Source organism: Schistocerca piceifrons, chromosome 7 (genome assembly GCF_021461385.2).
Source record: "Schistocerca piceifrons isolate TAMUIC-IGC-003096 chromosome 7, iqSchPice1.1, whole genome shotgun sequence".
Classification (NCBI taxonomy): Eukaryota; Metazoa; Arthropoda; class Insecta; order Orthoptera; family Acrididae; genus Schistocerca; species Schistocerca piceifrons.
Window position 1 is genome coordinate 229,164,376 of NC_060144.1, and position 14,456 is coordinate 229,178,831.

The window sequence follows — 14,456 nt, forward strand, 5'->3', positions numbered from 1 at the left end:
GCCCTCACGTGTTTCCACAGAAAAAAACGACAAGGCGATAAACCGGGTGACCTTGGGAACCGGGAGATTTCTCCTCGCAAAGAGGGAAGACGTCCAGGAAACAAATACCTGAAAATTTCTAGAGAACGCCGAGAAATGTGAGCTTGGCTTCGTGTTGCTGGAGCCAGACTTCTCTCTTTTCCTGGTCCCCAAATTACTGATTTATTTTAGGACGGATGAAGGTCTCTTATCAGATGACAGTAGCCATATGAATTAACCTTACCTTTACGTCATCTTCTGTGAATGAAACACGATCCCCACGTATCAAATTCAGCAACGGCATACAAAACTCTCACAGACTGCTGTGAAGTGGTTGTTGGTGAAGTCCTTGAGAGTTTTCTGCTGCCCAGTTTCAGAAATTTTGTTTGTTTCCAGTATCTGCGAAGTGCAAGTGGGTTTCATCAAGATAAATCAGAACAGTACGAGGAGGAATGTGTCGAAGAATTTCCTCGCACAAAGCTCTGCGAGTTTCAAAATCTCCCCCTCTTTGTTTTTGGGTAATCATTTTGTCAAGACCTCTGTTCAAATGTTTGTGGTAAAGTCTTATGGGACAAAACTGCTGAGGTCATCGGTCCCTAAGCGTACGCACTACTTTATCTAACTTAAACTAATTTACGCTAAGGACAACACACATGCACACCCGAGGGAGGACGCGAACCTCCGACGGGGAAAGCCGCTTCAAATCTTCAAATGTGTGTGAATTCCTAAGGGACCAAACTGCTGAGGTCTGCAGCCCCTAGAGTTACACACTACTTGAAGTAACCTATGCTAAGAACAACACACACACACACACACACACACACACACACACACACACACACACACATGCCCGAGGGAGGACTCGAACCTCCGGCGGGAGGGGCCGCGCAATCCGTGACATGGCGCCTCTAATCTGTGCAAGATTCTCCTTACATTCCTATGACAATCCCAGGGCAACTGCATGTTTACGTGATGAACGCTTCCGAGGTTGCTGGACGGACGCTCTCATACGCGCCACTTTCTCCGGCGTTGTTACAGTCCGAAGTCGGCCAGTAGATTTTCCTTTTACTATAGAACCTCGTGCTCTAAATACATTAGCAGTATTCGCAGTTACGAATGTGTACAATCTTCGGCTGTATAATGGAATGACGACAATGAAAATTAATGCCGGACCAGGACTCGAACCCGGATTTCCCGCTTATCGCGAGCGGTGGCTTTACCACTTGGCTATCCGAGCACGACTCACGGCGAGACCGAAACTTCCATTTGTCTTCAGTCATGTGTCTACATCCTGTACTCGTATATCCAATATGTACACTACTGGCCATTAAAATTGACGTGCTACAGACGCGAAATTTAACCGACACGAAGAAGATGCTGTGATGTGCAAATGATTAGCTTTTCAGAGCATTCACACAAGGTTGGTGCGGTGGCGACACCTACAACGTGCTGACATGAGGAAAGTTTCCAACCAATTTCTCATACACCAACAGCAGTTGACCGGCGTTGCCTGGTGAAACGTTCTTGTGATGCCTCGTCTAAAGAGGAGATTGCATGCCATCATGTTTCCGACTTTGATAAAGGTCGGATTGTAGCCTATCGCGATTGCGGTTTATCATATCGCGACATTTCTGCTCGCGTTGGTCGAGATCCAATGACTGTTAGCAGAATATGGAATCAGTGGGTTCAGGAGAGTAATACGGAACGCCGTGCTGGATCCCAACGGCCTCGTATCACTAGCAGTCGAGATGACAGGCATCTTACCCGCATGGCTGTAACGGATCGTGCAGTCACGTGTCGATCCCTGAGTCAACAGATGGGGACGTTTGCAAGACAACAACCATTTGCACGAACTATTCGACGAAGTTTGCAGCAGCATGGACAATCAGCTCGGAGACCACGGTTGCGGTTACCCTTGATGCTGCAGCATAGACAGGAGCGCCTGCGATGGTGTACTCAACGACGAACCTGGGTGCACGAATGGCAAAACGTCATATTTTCGGATGAATCAAGTTTCTGTTTACAGCATCATGATGGTCGCATCCGTGTTTGGCGGCATCGCGGTAAACGCACATTGGAAGCGTTTATTCGTCATCGCCATACTGGCGTATCACCCGGCGTGATGGTATGGGTTGCCATTGGTTACACGTCTCGGTCATCTCTTGTTCGCATTGACGGCACTTTGAACAGAGGACGTTACATTTCAGATGTGTTACGACCCGTGGCTCTACCCTTCATTCGATCCCTGCGAAACCCTACATTTCAGCAGGATAATGCACGACCGCATGTCGCAGGTTCTGTACGGGCTTCTCTGGATACAGAAAATGTTCAACTGCTACCCTGGCCAGCACATTCTCCAGACCTCTCACTAATTGAAAACGCCTGGTCAATGGTGGCCGAGCAACTGGCTTGTCACTATACGCCAGTCACTACTCTTGATGAAATGTGGTATCGTGTTGAAGCTGCATGGGCAGCTGTACCTGTACACGCCATCCAAGCTCTGTTTGACTCAATGCACAGGCGTATCAAGGCCTTTATTACGGCCAGAGGTGATTGTTCTGGGTACTGATTTCTCAGGATCTATGCACCCAAATTGCGTGAAAATGTAATCATATGTGAGTTCTAGTATAAGTTATTTGTCCAATGAATACCCGTTTATCATTCGTATTTCTTCTTGGTGTAGCGATTTTAATGGCTAGTAGTGTATATTCCTATACAGGGGGGGAACACTTTACTTGAAAGTGGCTTGCTCGGTGCTGACGGATAAATACGATATTGCAGTGCCTTTGTTTTTCCGAATTACGATCCAAAGTTCCTTCGGGCATGCAATTCGGAATAACACAGGTGACCCGTGAATTTACTTTCAAAACTTTTCCTTAAGAATTTACTTTATTTACTAGCGATTTATCAAGAACATCAACACATTTAATCACACTACGTGAGCGTGGAAGTAGTTGCCAGGGAGTAACTGATGATATCAAAATGAAATTGATTTTAACAAATGGGAATTTTATTCCTAAAAGCCTTTTTTCTTTTTAGAAACAGATTTAAAATTATAATCAGAAATCAAGTTACAATTTATTCAGAGGCAGGTAGAAACAAAGTTTTGAGTGTATGAGCTTTCGGGCTGAGAACCTTGCCCCTCCCCTTTGACATTGCCGTAGTCACGACCGCTCACAGCAACCTCTGAAAGACTACACAGGTGCAAATCTGCAACACACAAGATTATCTTAAAATAAAAGTTTTAACAATTCACACAAGCACACAAACTATGCACCCCGTAGGAGGGATGGAAATGGTACAAAACACTAAAATGAAAAGATTTACTTGCCACCAGAAGTTGCAACTTGATTTTAACTTCTAAGAAAACTCTTACGGTGGAAGGGTGGCAACTTTATATACTAAAATGACCACCTAAATAAAAGCCCATGAAATGCAATCTTACATAAAACTATACATGGTTGGCCAAACATGCTCTACAGTACACATATGCCGCCTCTCAAGATGATAGGCAAGATAAAAACATATTTCAGGAATTAGGCCGTTACACTTCAAGCAATAAATTCGTTAACACACCGAATCCGACAAACATGACAGTGGCAGCTATTAACGTACGACAGAGTGATAGGGCGATTACCGAACAACCCGAACCGCAGGTTGCTCTAACCGCCCCTACTCCACAAGGGAGAAACGGACCACCAAATTCATAAATAACCACCTTCCCGCGGGTGGGCAAACGGAGAAGAATGGTGGGACGACCCCAAAACAAAGCGGCTGGTGACCCCACCAAGAAAACAACTAGAATTTAACAAGTAAATGAAACAACATATCACCAATCACTTAACTTCTAATAAACTGCGATTTCTGGCGAAGACCTGGCGCAGCACCCCCAAAACGGTCTCCCGAACCGTCCGCTGCCAGCCGCTTCCACGAACGCAGGAAGGCGCGCCTCATGGCGTCGCAGCTCGCACCGGCCAGACCGATGTCGTGGGTTGACTCCAGTTGCTCTCGTGTCGACCGCGAAGTCACTACCCCTCGCTATACGGCGCGGCCTACTGGACTCACGTGGCGGCCTCACATGCGCCGACGCTCAAGGCGGACAAGTCATCTCGTGTCTCAGTGCGCGACCGACCAACCGATCGATCCAACCGCCAATGACCGTTGCCTGAGCAACTCGAGCAGACTGGCGGCCTAACACGCAGACTCAGGTGCAGGAACTAAGCCCCCGACCGGGCGACCACTCGTTGAGTTCCCTCACTGCGCCACAAATTCGGACGAGAGACTGACCCCAGACTGACTCCAGACCCACCCAGGCTGATCGACTGGCGAGCTCATAGCGTCCCTTAAATGTACGTGAACAGGCAACCTTTCCCCTTTCCCGCCAGAGGGAGACACCAAAGCTGCGATTGCCACAGCAGCGCCACCGCCAGAAACGGAGGGCGACTGCTTCACACAACGCGCTGCGGCGCAGCAATTTTTACCACAGCTCAACGGGCACTGCAATATCGTGTTTATCCGCCAACACCGAGCAAAAGACTTTCAAGTAAAATGTCTCCCCTGTATGGGAATATACATGATGGATGTACGGGCACAGAATGTACACAGATACTTGACGACATATGGAAATTTGAATCTCGTCGTGAGTCTGCTACTCTGAGAGCCAAATGGCAAGGCGACCGCTCGCGATAAGCGGGAAATCTGGGTTCGACTCACGGACCGGCACAAATTTTTCATTGTCATTCTATTATACAACTGATGGCTGTCAATATTCGCAGTTCCGAGTACATTTAAAGTATCCCGGCGGAGGTTCGAGTCCTCCCTCGGGTATGGGTGTGTGTGTTTGTCCTTAGGATAATTTAGCTTAAGTAGTGTGTAAGCTTAGGGACTAATGACCTTAGCAGTTAAGTCCCATAAGATTTCACACACATTTCAACATTTTGACTGTACGATAGGTAACGTGTAAGGCATACGCGCGCCCAAGCGGGCCACCAACCAGCCGCCCCCCAGGGGCATAACCCAAAACAGAAGACGCCTAACGCTGTCGGGAAGTGACAATGAACATTTTGTCTCCAACAAAAGTCGCTCCCCAGAGACTTTGAAACACCCTATATTTGTAACTGTGAGCAGTGTTGAATGTATCGTACAAATCACAATGCAGTAACTGAGAACCAATTTGCGTGTGTTGTGGCCTGTCGTGTGACAAACAAGTGTTGTTATTCACTGCAGCTCGGCTGGTTCGCGCACCCCATCTACTCGCAGGAGGGTGACTACCCTGAGGTGATGCGGACGCGCATCGACGAGAACAGTGCTGCTGAGGGTCGGCCCTTCTCCAGGCTGCCGTATTTCACCTCAGCGCAGGTTGAATACATCAAGGGTGAGTTCTTTCAGGCCTTCTGCTCCTTTCAACAACCGTAACAACTTTGAGACCTGCATATGTTTCGTAGTTTTGGCGCAAAAGCAATTCCCAGCAAGTAGATTCTTAAATCCTCAACTCCCTGGATATATTGATACTAATCTTAATTAAAATCTCTTTTTAAAATCTAAACTTAATCAAAAAGGAATCCAAACGTCTCAAAAATGAGATCGACAGGAAGTGAAAAATGGATAAGCAGGGATGGCTAGAGGATAAATGTAAGGATGTAGAGACATATATCACTAGGTGTAAGATAGATACTGCCTACAGGAAAATTAAAGAGACCTTTGGAGAAAAGAGAACCACTTGTATGAATATCAAGAGCTCAGATGGCAACCCAATTCTAAGCAAAGAGTGGAAAGCAGAAAGGTGGAAGGAGTATATAGAAGGTCTTTATAAGGGCGATGTACTTGAGAACAATGTTATGGAAATGGAAGAAGATGCAGATGAAGATGAAATGGGAGATATGATACTGCGTGAAAAGTTTGACAGAGCACTGAAAGACCTAAGTCGAAACAAGGCCCCAGGAGTAAACTACATCCCATTAGAACTACTGACAGTCTTGGGAGAGCCAGTCCTGACAAAACTCTACCATCTGGTGAGCAAGATGTATGAAACAGGCGAAATACCCCCAGACTTCAAGAAGAATATAATAATTCCAATCGCAAAGGAAGCAAGTGTTGACAGATATGAAAATTACCAAACTATCAGTTTAGTTAAGTCACGGCTGCAAAATACTAACGTGAATTCTTTACAAACGAATGGAAAAACTGGTAGAAGGCGACCTCGGGGAAGATCAGTTTAGATTCTGTAAAAATATTGGAACGCGTGAGGCAATACTGACCCTACTACTTATGTTAGAAGATAGATTAAGGAAAGGCAAACCTACGTTTGTAGCATTTGTAGACTTAGAAAAAGCTTTTGACAATGTTGACTGGAATACTCTCTTTCGAAATCTGAAGGTGGCAGGGGTAAAATACAGGGAGCGAAAGGCTATTTACAATTTTTACAGAAACCAGAAGGCAGTTATAAGAGTCGAGGGAGGGAAGCAGTGGTTGGAAAGGGAGTGAGACAGGGTTGTAGCCTATCCCAGATGTTATTCAATCTGTGTATTGAGCAAGTAGTAAAGGAAACAAAAGAGAAATTCGGAGTAGGTTCAAATGGCTCTGAGCACTATGGGACTTATCTTCTAAGGTCATCAGTCCCCTAGAACTTAGAACTACTTAAACCTAACTAACCTAAGGGCATCACACACATCCATGCCCGGAGCAGGATTCGAACCTGCGACCGTAGCGGTCACGCGGTCTGAGCAGGTATTAAAATCCATGGAGAAGAAATAAAAACTTTGAGGTTCGCCGATGACATTGTAATTCTATCAGAGGCAGCAAAGGACCTAGAAGAGCGGTTGAATGGAATGGACAGTGCCTTGAAAGGAGGATATAAGATGAACATCAACAAAAGCAAAACGAGGATAATGGAATTTAGTCGAATTATGTCGGGCGATGCTGAAGGAATTAGATTAGGAAATGAGACGCTTAAAGTAGGAAAGGAGTTTTGCTATTTGGGGAGAAAAATAACTGATGATGGTCGAAGTAGAGAGGATATAAAATGTAGACTGGCAATGGTAAGGAAAGCGTTTCTGAAGAAGAGAAATTTGTTAACATCGAGTATAGATTTAAGTGTCAGGAAGTCGTTTCTGAAAGTATTTGTATGGAGTGTAGCTATGTATGGAAGTGAAACATGAACGACAAATAGTTTGGACAAGAAGAGAATAGAAGCTTTCGAAATGTGGTGCTACAGAAGAATGCTGAAGATTAGATGGATAGATCACATAACTAATGAGGAGGTATTGACTAGACTTTGGGAGAAGAGAAATTTGTGGCACAACTTGACTAGAAGAAGGGACCTGAGGCATCAAGGGATCACCAATTTAGTATTGGAGGGCAGCGTGGAGGGTAAGAATCGTAGAGGGAGACCAAGAGATGAATACACTAAGCAGATTCAGAAGGATGCAGGTTGCGGTAGGTAGTGGGAGATGAGGAAGTCAGCACAGGATAGAGTAGCAGGGAGAGCTGCATCAAAGCAGTCTCTGGACTGAAGACCACAACAACAACAATCTTAATTTGTTTAGTTTACGGTTGCAAGTCCGCGACTTATTATGTCAGAAATGAATTGAAACATTTGAAAAAAGGATAAACCTTGTTTAGTGGTTGTTTATTACTTGGGCTGGAGGTGATACAGATCGCATGTTTTTTAGAAACCAGTATGTCTACCAGATGATTGGTGGCGGCGCCCATTTGCAGAAGACTTCTGGACTATTGTTCAGTTCATCTAAGTTTTTTTAGGTAAAGGTTTCTTTGTTACAATGTGAACTCTTGTCAAGTATTCTGTTTCACCGAAAAATATGTCAATTGAAGTAATATTTCATTTCCCTGGTAATGATATTATAAAAGATAAAAAATTCCGGACTTAATTTTCGGGGTTACATTAGTGGATTTGCTGGCTGAAACTAAGGAGTCATATCGTTACGAAACAGATGCAAATGATCTTGTGTTTGAGAGTATTTCTTTGTGTCTAAATGTTAGGAACTGAATAAAAAGTGTCAGGATATACATATCTAGTAAAAATACGTAGGTCCTCTGCTCTAAAATTCGATCAATGACGAAGATTTTGAGGCAACAGCATGTTAATATCTAACTCACTGGTAGATTTTTCTCTATAATCAACGTTTTTAATATATTATGCTACTTACCTGAATATTATTTCAGTATCTGTGCTGCCTAAATCAAAAGTCAGAAAACATAACCGGTTATTTTATGTAAAACCCGGAAATTGTGGATAGAAACACATGTCATTTCTTTTAAAAATATAGTAAAGCATTTCACACCCACTTCTGAGGAATCGTCAGAATACTATGTGCTTCATACCAACCTAATATTTTCTCTCCTGTGTGAGAGGAACCGACAAAATACAGTGAGCGACCCACAGTGCAACATATACCTGGTAGAATGTAAAAACTATAGTCATCTCATTATGTGAAATGATACAAACATGTGTAATGTGAGTTATAAAATGAGCTAGACTAATGAAAAAATTTATAGGATGGCACCATTATTGAAAATTTATATGAAGTACGCCACCTGTGTGACTGAAAATGCAAAATTAAATTTGCGTTTCTATAGTCAGAGTACTCGGGATTTAAAAATTTGTGAACAAATCATGGGTCATAGGAAAAGAATGATTACGTACGTGCCAAGAAACTTCTGGCATCAGTAATAAGCTGTAATAAAATTATATGAAGCTGCCAGTCCAAACTAATATATACGTAAACTAGTATATACATAAGCGGTCTACGTCTTCATCTGCGTCTACATCTACACCTACACACATAGACCCTCCACAAGCCACCATATGGTGCATGGCCGAGGGTACCTTGTGACAATACTAGTCATTCCCTTTCTTGTTCCTCTCGCAAACGGAAACGGGAAAAAACGACTATCTGTATATCTCTCTATGAGCATAATTTCTCTTATCTCGTCTTTTCGATCTTTGCGCGACGCTCGTCGCAATAGAAACGCTCTGCAGTCGGCCGCAAATGACGCTTCTCAGAGTTTTCTCAACAACGTTTAGCGGAAAGAACATCTTATATTCAGAGATTCCCATTTGCGTTCAAGAAGCATCTCTATATTACCTGCGTGTTCACCGAACCTACCAGTAACAGATCTAGCAGCGTGCCTAGTGGGGATCCCAAATACTGGAGCAGTTCTCGAGAACGGATCGAACTAGTGTACTGTAAGCGATCTCCTTGCTAGCCGAGCTACTCATTCCTAAAACAGGCACAGTTAACCGAAGCCGACAATTCACCCTCACTGTTACCGACCTTACGTGCTCATTCCATTTAATATCGCTTTGCAACTTTACACCCTACTTATTTAATCGTCTGTACTTTGTCAAATAGCCTGCCACTAATACTGTATTCGAACGCTACAGGATTGTTTTTCCTACTCACCTTCATTAACTTACGTTTTTCTATATTTAGAGCAAACAGCCATTCATCATATCGCGGTAAGGGCAAGCTAAGAAACTGGTTTTATACTTTTTGGGCTGCATATTAACAGGCCATTAAAATTGCTACACCACGAAGATGACGTGCTACAGACGCGAAATGTTACCGACAGGAAGAAGATCCTGTGATATGCAAATGATTAGCTTTTCAGAGCATTCACACAAGGTTGGTGCCGGTGGCGACACCTACAACATGAAAGTTTCCAACCGATTTCTCATACACAAACAGCAGCTGACCGGCGTTGCCTGGTGAGACGTTGTTGTGATGCCTCGTGTAAGGAGGAGAAATGCGTACCATCACGTTTCCGACTTTGATAAAGGTCGTATTGTAGCCTATTGCGATTGCGGTTTGTCGTATTGCGACATTGCTGCTCACGTTGGTCGAGATCCAATGACTGTTAGCAGAATATGGAATCGGTGGGGTTAAGGAGGGTAATACGGAACGCCGTGCTGGATCCCAACGGTCTGGTATCACTAGCAGTCGAGATGACAGGCATCTTATGCGCATGGCTGTAACGGATCGTGCAGCCACGTCTAGATCCCTGAGTCAACAGATGGGGACGTTTTCAACACAGCAGCCATCTGCACGAACAGTTCGACGAAGTTTGCAGCAGCATGGACTATCAGCTCGGAGACCACGGTTGCGGTTACCCTTGACGCTGCATCATAGACATGAACACCTGCGATGGTGTACTCAACGACGAACCTGGGTGCACGAATGGCAAAACGTCATTTTTTCGGATGAATCCGGATTCTGTTTACAGCGTCATGATGGTCGCATTCGTGTTTGGCGACATCGCGGTGAACGCACATTGGAAGCGTGTATTCGTCATCGCCATACTGGCGTATCACACGGCGTGATGGTATGGGGTGATACTGGTTACACGTCTCGGTCACCTCTTGTTCGCACTGACGGCACTTTGAACAGTGGACTATACATTTCAGATGTGTTACGACCCGTGGCTCTACCCTTCATTCGATCCCTGCGAAACCCTACATTTCAGCAGGATAATGCTCGACCGCATGTTGCAGGTCCTGTGCGGGCCTTTCTGGATACAGAAAATGTTCGACTGCTGTCCCGGCCAGCACATTCGCCAGAACTCTCTCCAATTGAAAACGGCTTGTCAGCGGTGGCCAAGCAACTGGCTCGTCACAATACGCCAGTCACTTCTCTTGAGGAACTGGGGTATCGTGTTGAAGCTGCATGGGCAGCTGTACCTGTACACGCCATTCAAGCTCTATTTGACTCAATACCCAGGCGTATCATGGCCGGTATTACGGCCAGAGGTGATTGTTCTGGGTACTCATTTCTCAGTATCTATGCACCCAAATTACATGAAAATGTAATCACATGTCAGTTCTAGTATAATTTATTTGTCCATTGAATACCCGTTTATCATCTGCATTTCTTCTTGGTGTATCAATTTTAATGGCCGGTAGTGTATTTCTTTATCCTCCATATATTGCGTTCTATGCAACAGTCAAACAATGGTATGTTTGTACAATCCTCCTGAGTGAATGATTTTTTAAACGTGAAATTTAGAACTTCTGCTTTATCTGTCTAGTCTTCTTTTGCCATACGAGGCTGGTCGACGAGGATTGGGATGGAAGTCTTCGATCCGCTTAGTTGTTTGAGGTTGGCTCAGAATTTGCTACGGTTCTCGGTAAGGTCTATAATTGTGTGCATCCGTCTTACGGCTGTCCTTGAAAACGGAAATGTCCACCGCTCTTTTCCAGGCGCTTGGTGCCCTTCGTTGCTCCTGCGATCTACGATAAACTGCTGTTAGAAAGGGAGCACGTTATTTCTCACAATCTTTGTTGAAACTTATAGGTATCTCATCTGGTCCTGATGTCCTCCCACTACTAAGGGATTGAAATTCCTTTTCTATAATTCCTTTTCTATTCCGCGATCGGTTATCTCAATTTCTGTCATTTCAACGTTCGCACGATAGTCGAAAGGATGCAATTTCGGAAGATCGAATTCAGTATGTCGCCGTCCTCTCTCTCCCATTTGGGTGCCAATATGGCCTCTGAGTATATCAACAAATGATTTCAAACCGGTTATTGGTTTTTCATAAGAAGATAACCTCTTAAGATTTATACTGAGATCTGGCGACAAAAGTTTGCTTTCAAAGTAATTGAATGCCACTCCCACTCCTCTCCTTATGCTACTTACAGTTCTTTCAGCTTTTGTTTATCAGCTGTGTTTTGATTTCTCTTGAATCTGAGATGAAGCTTTCGTTGTTTACAGAGCAGTTTTCTAACCCGGCTATTAAATCACTGTGCGTTTTTCCCATCCCTTTAGACCACGGTCAGAACATCTTTATCTAAGGCATACTGAAGGATACTTTTGATTTTTTTCCATTTATACTCCACATTTTCGTTCTCACCACTGAACATTTGATATGACGACTCAGACACTCTTCCATTCTCCCCATAATCAACAGTGAGTTGTAAGTGAGCAGTGGTGCGTGAATGTGGGTTATTTATAATTTTGTACACAGAGTTGAAAAAGCATAGAGAATAGAGTGAAAAGAGTGACCAGTATTGAAAGTTTTTTGTATTCCGTAAACTAATGAAAAATTAAAGTCAGTGATTTGAAAAATATACTACCATAATATAATACCATAAGGAAAAGGTACGCGACAATCAAATACTTCTCTACAGAGCCCAGTGATTGTATTGATAGAGGAAACATAGATCTAGAAATCACCTCTGCAAGCTTGGTGTGCTCTGCTGCAAGGGGTCAGTATTTCCGATGCTGGAAATTGCGTTGAAAGAAAGGAGATTTATGACTGCCTAAAGTATAAGATTTCACTGCATATATAGCAACCTAACAAAGATTATAATTTCAAGAAAGACGTAAATGGCACAAAGAGAACATTTAGTTTGCTTTGGCTGTCATTATATCCAGCATTGTTCTACAGCAGTTAAAGACGGACTTCCTGAGTTGTGTGAGCTTTACCGGCCACTTACAACGCATGGCAGTCAGGGCCGGCTCGAGAACATTTTTCATCACAAAATAAACGTTATTTGACACTCTCATTCTCCCTCCTTTTCTCTCTTCTGCTTTCATCTGTGTCAGTTTTCGCTGTTGTTGTTGTGGTCTTCAGTCCAGAGACTGGTTTGATACAGCTCTCCATGCTACTCTATCCTGTGCAAGCCTCTTCATCTCCGAATAACTACTGCATCCTGCATCCTTCTGAATCTGCTTAGTGTATTCATCTCTTCGTCTCCCTCTACGATTTATACCCTCCACGTTTCCCTCCAATACTAAATTAGTGATCCCTTGATGCCTCAGAAAATGTCCTACTAACCGATTCCTTCTTTTAGTCAAGTTGTGCCACAAATTCCTCTGCTCCCCAATTCTGTTTCGTACCTCCTCATTAGTTACGTGATCTACCCATATAATATTCAGCATTCTTCTGTAGCACCACATTTCGAAAGCTTCTATCTCTTTTTGTCTAAACTATTTATCTTCCATGTTTCACTTCCATACATAGCTACCCTCCATACAAATACTTTCAGGAAGAACTTCCTGAAACTTAAATCTATACTTGATGTTGATAAATTTTTCTTCTTCAGAAATACTTTCCTTGCGATAGCCAGTCTGCATTTTATATCCTCTCAACATCGACGTTCATCAATTATCTAGTCTACAAATAGCAAAACTCATCTACTACTTTAAGCGTCTCTTTTCGTAATCTAAATCCCCCAGTATCACCTGATTTAATTCGACTACATAGCATTATCCTCGCTATCTATTCTTTATGCTCATCTTACATCCTCCTTTCAAGACACTGTCCATTCCGTTCAACTGCTCTTCCAGGTCCTTTGCTGCCTTTGACAGAATTACAATATCGTCAGCAAACCTCAAATGCCGGCCGGCGTGGCCGAACGGATCTAGGCGCTACAGTCTGGAACCGCGCGACCGCTACAGTCGCAGGTTCGAATCCTGCCTCGGGCGTGGATGTGTGTGACGTCCTTAGGTTAGTTAGGTTTAAGTAGTTCTAAGGTCTAGGGGACTGATGACCACATCAGTTAAGTCCCATGGTGCTCAGAGCCATTTGAACCATTTTGAACCAAACCTCAAAGTTTTTATTTTTTCTCCGTGGATTTTAGTTCCTACTCCAAATTTTCCTTTTATTTCGTTTACTGTTTGCTCAATATACAGATTGATATAACACCGGGGATAGGCTACAACCCTGTCTCACTCACTTTTCAATCACTGCTTCCCTTTCGTGCCCCTCGACTCTTATTATTGCCATTTAGTTTCTGCACAAACTGCACATGGCCTTCCACTACCAGTATTTTACGTCTGCCATCTTTGGAATATGAAAGAGAGTATTAAAGTCAACATTGTCAAAAGCTGTCTATAAGTCTACAAATGATAGAAAGTTAGTCCGCAGCTCGTGGTCGTGCGGTAGCGTTCTCGCTTCCCGCGCCCGGGTTCCCGGGTTCGATTCCCGGCGGGGTCAGGGATTTTCTCTGCCTCGTGATGACTGGGTGTTGTGTGATGTCCTTAGGTTAGTTAGGTTTAAGTAGTTCTAAGTTCTAGGGGACTGATGACCATAGATGTTAAGTCCCATAGTGCTCAGAGCCATTTTTTGATAGAAAGTTACGTTTGTCTTTCATTAACTTATCTTGTAAGACAAGTTCTAGGGACAGTACTGTCTCGCCTGTTCCAACATTTCTACGGAATCTACACTGATCTGCCCCGAGGTCGGCATCTACCAGTTCTTCCATTCGTCTGTAAGGAATTCATGCTCGTATTTTGCAACCGTGACTTATTAAACTGATAGTTCAGGAATTTTAACACCTGTCAACACCTACTTTCTTCGGGATTGGAATTACATACACCAAAAAAAAGTTTTGCATCGCCACGGTTCGGAAAGTTCCAGGACCTGTACAGAAAATCATCATAACAATATAAACATCACTTCAGCCCTTTTTATTGCTT

General features: G+C 43.7%; 1 protein-coding gene across 1 annotated transcript in view; it reads left to right on the plus strand.

Annotated features, from left to right (window-relative positions):
* The window catches only part of LOC124805569 (myrosinase 1-like), a 128,157-nt gene that overhangs the window by 67,904 nt on the left and 45,797 nt on the right, over positions 1 to 14,456 (plus strand). The window contains exon 7 of the mRNA XM_047266135.1: positions 5,245 to 5,392. Within this exon, the coding sequence (XP_047122091.1) occupies positions 5,245 to 5,392 (148 nt within the window). The remainder of the gene's footprint in view (positions 1 to 5,244; positions 5,393 to 14,456) is intronic.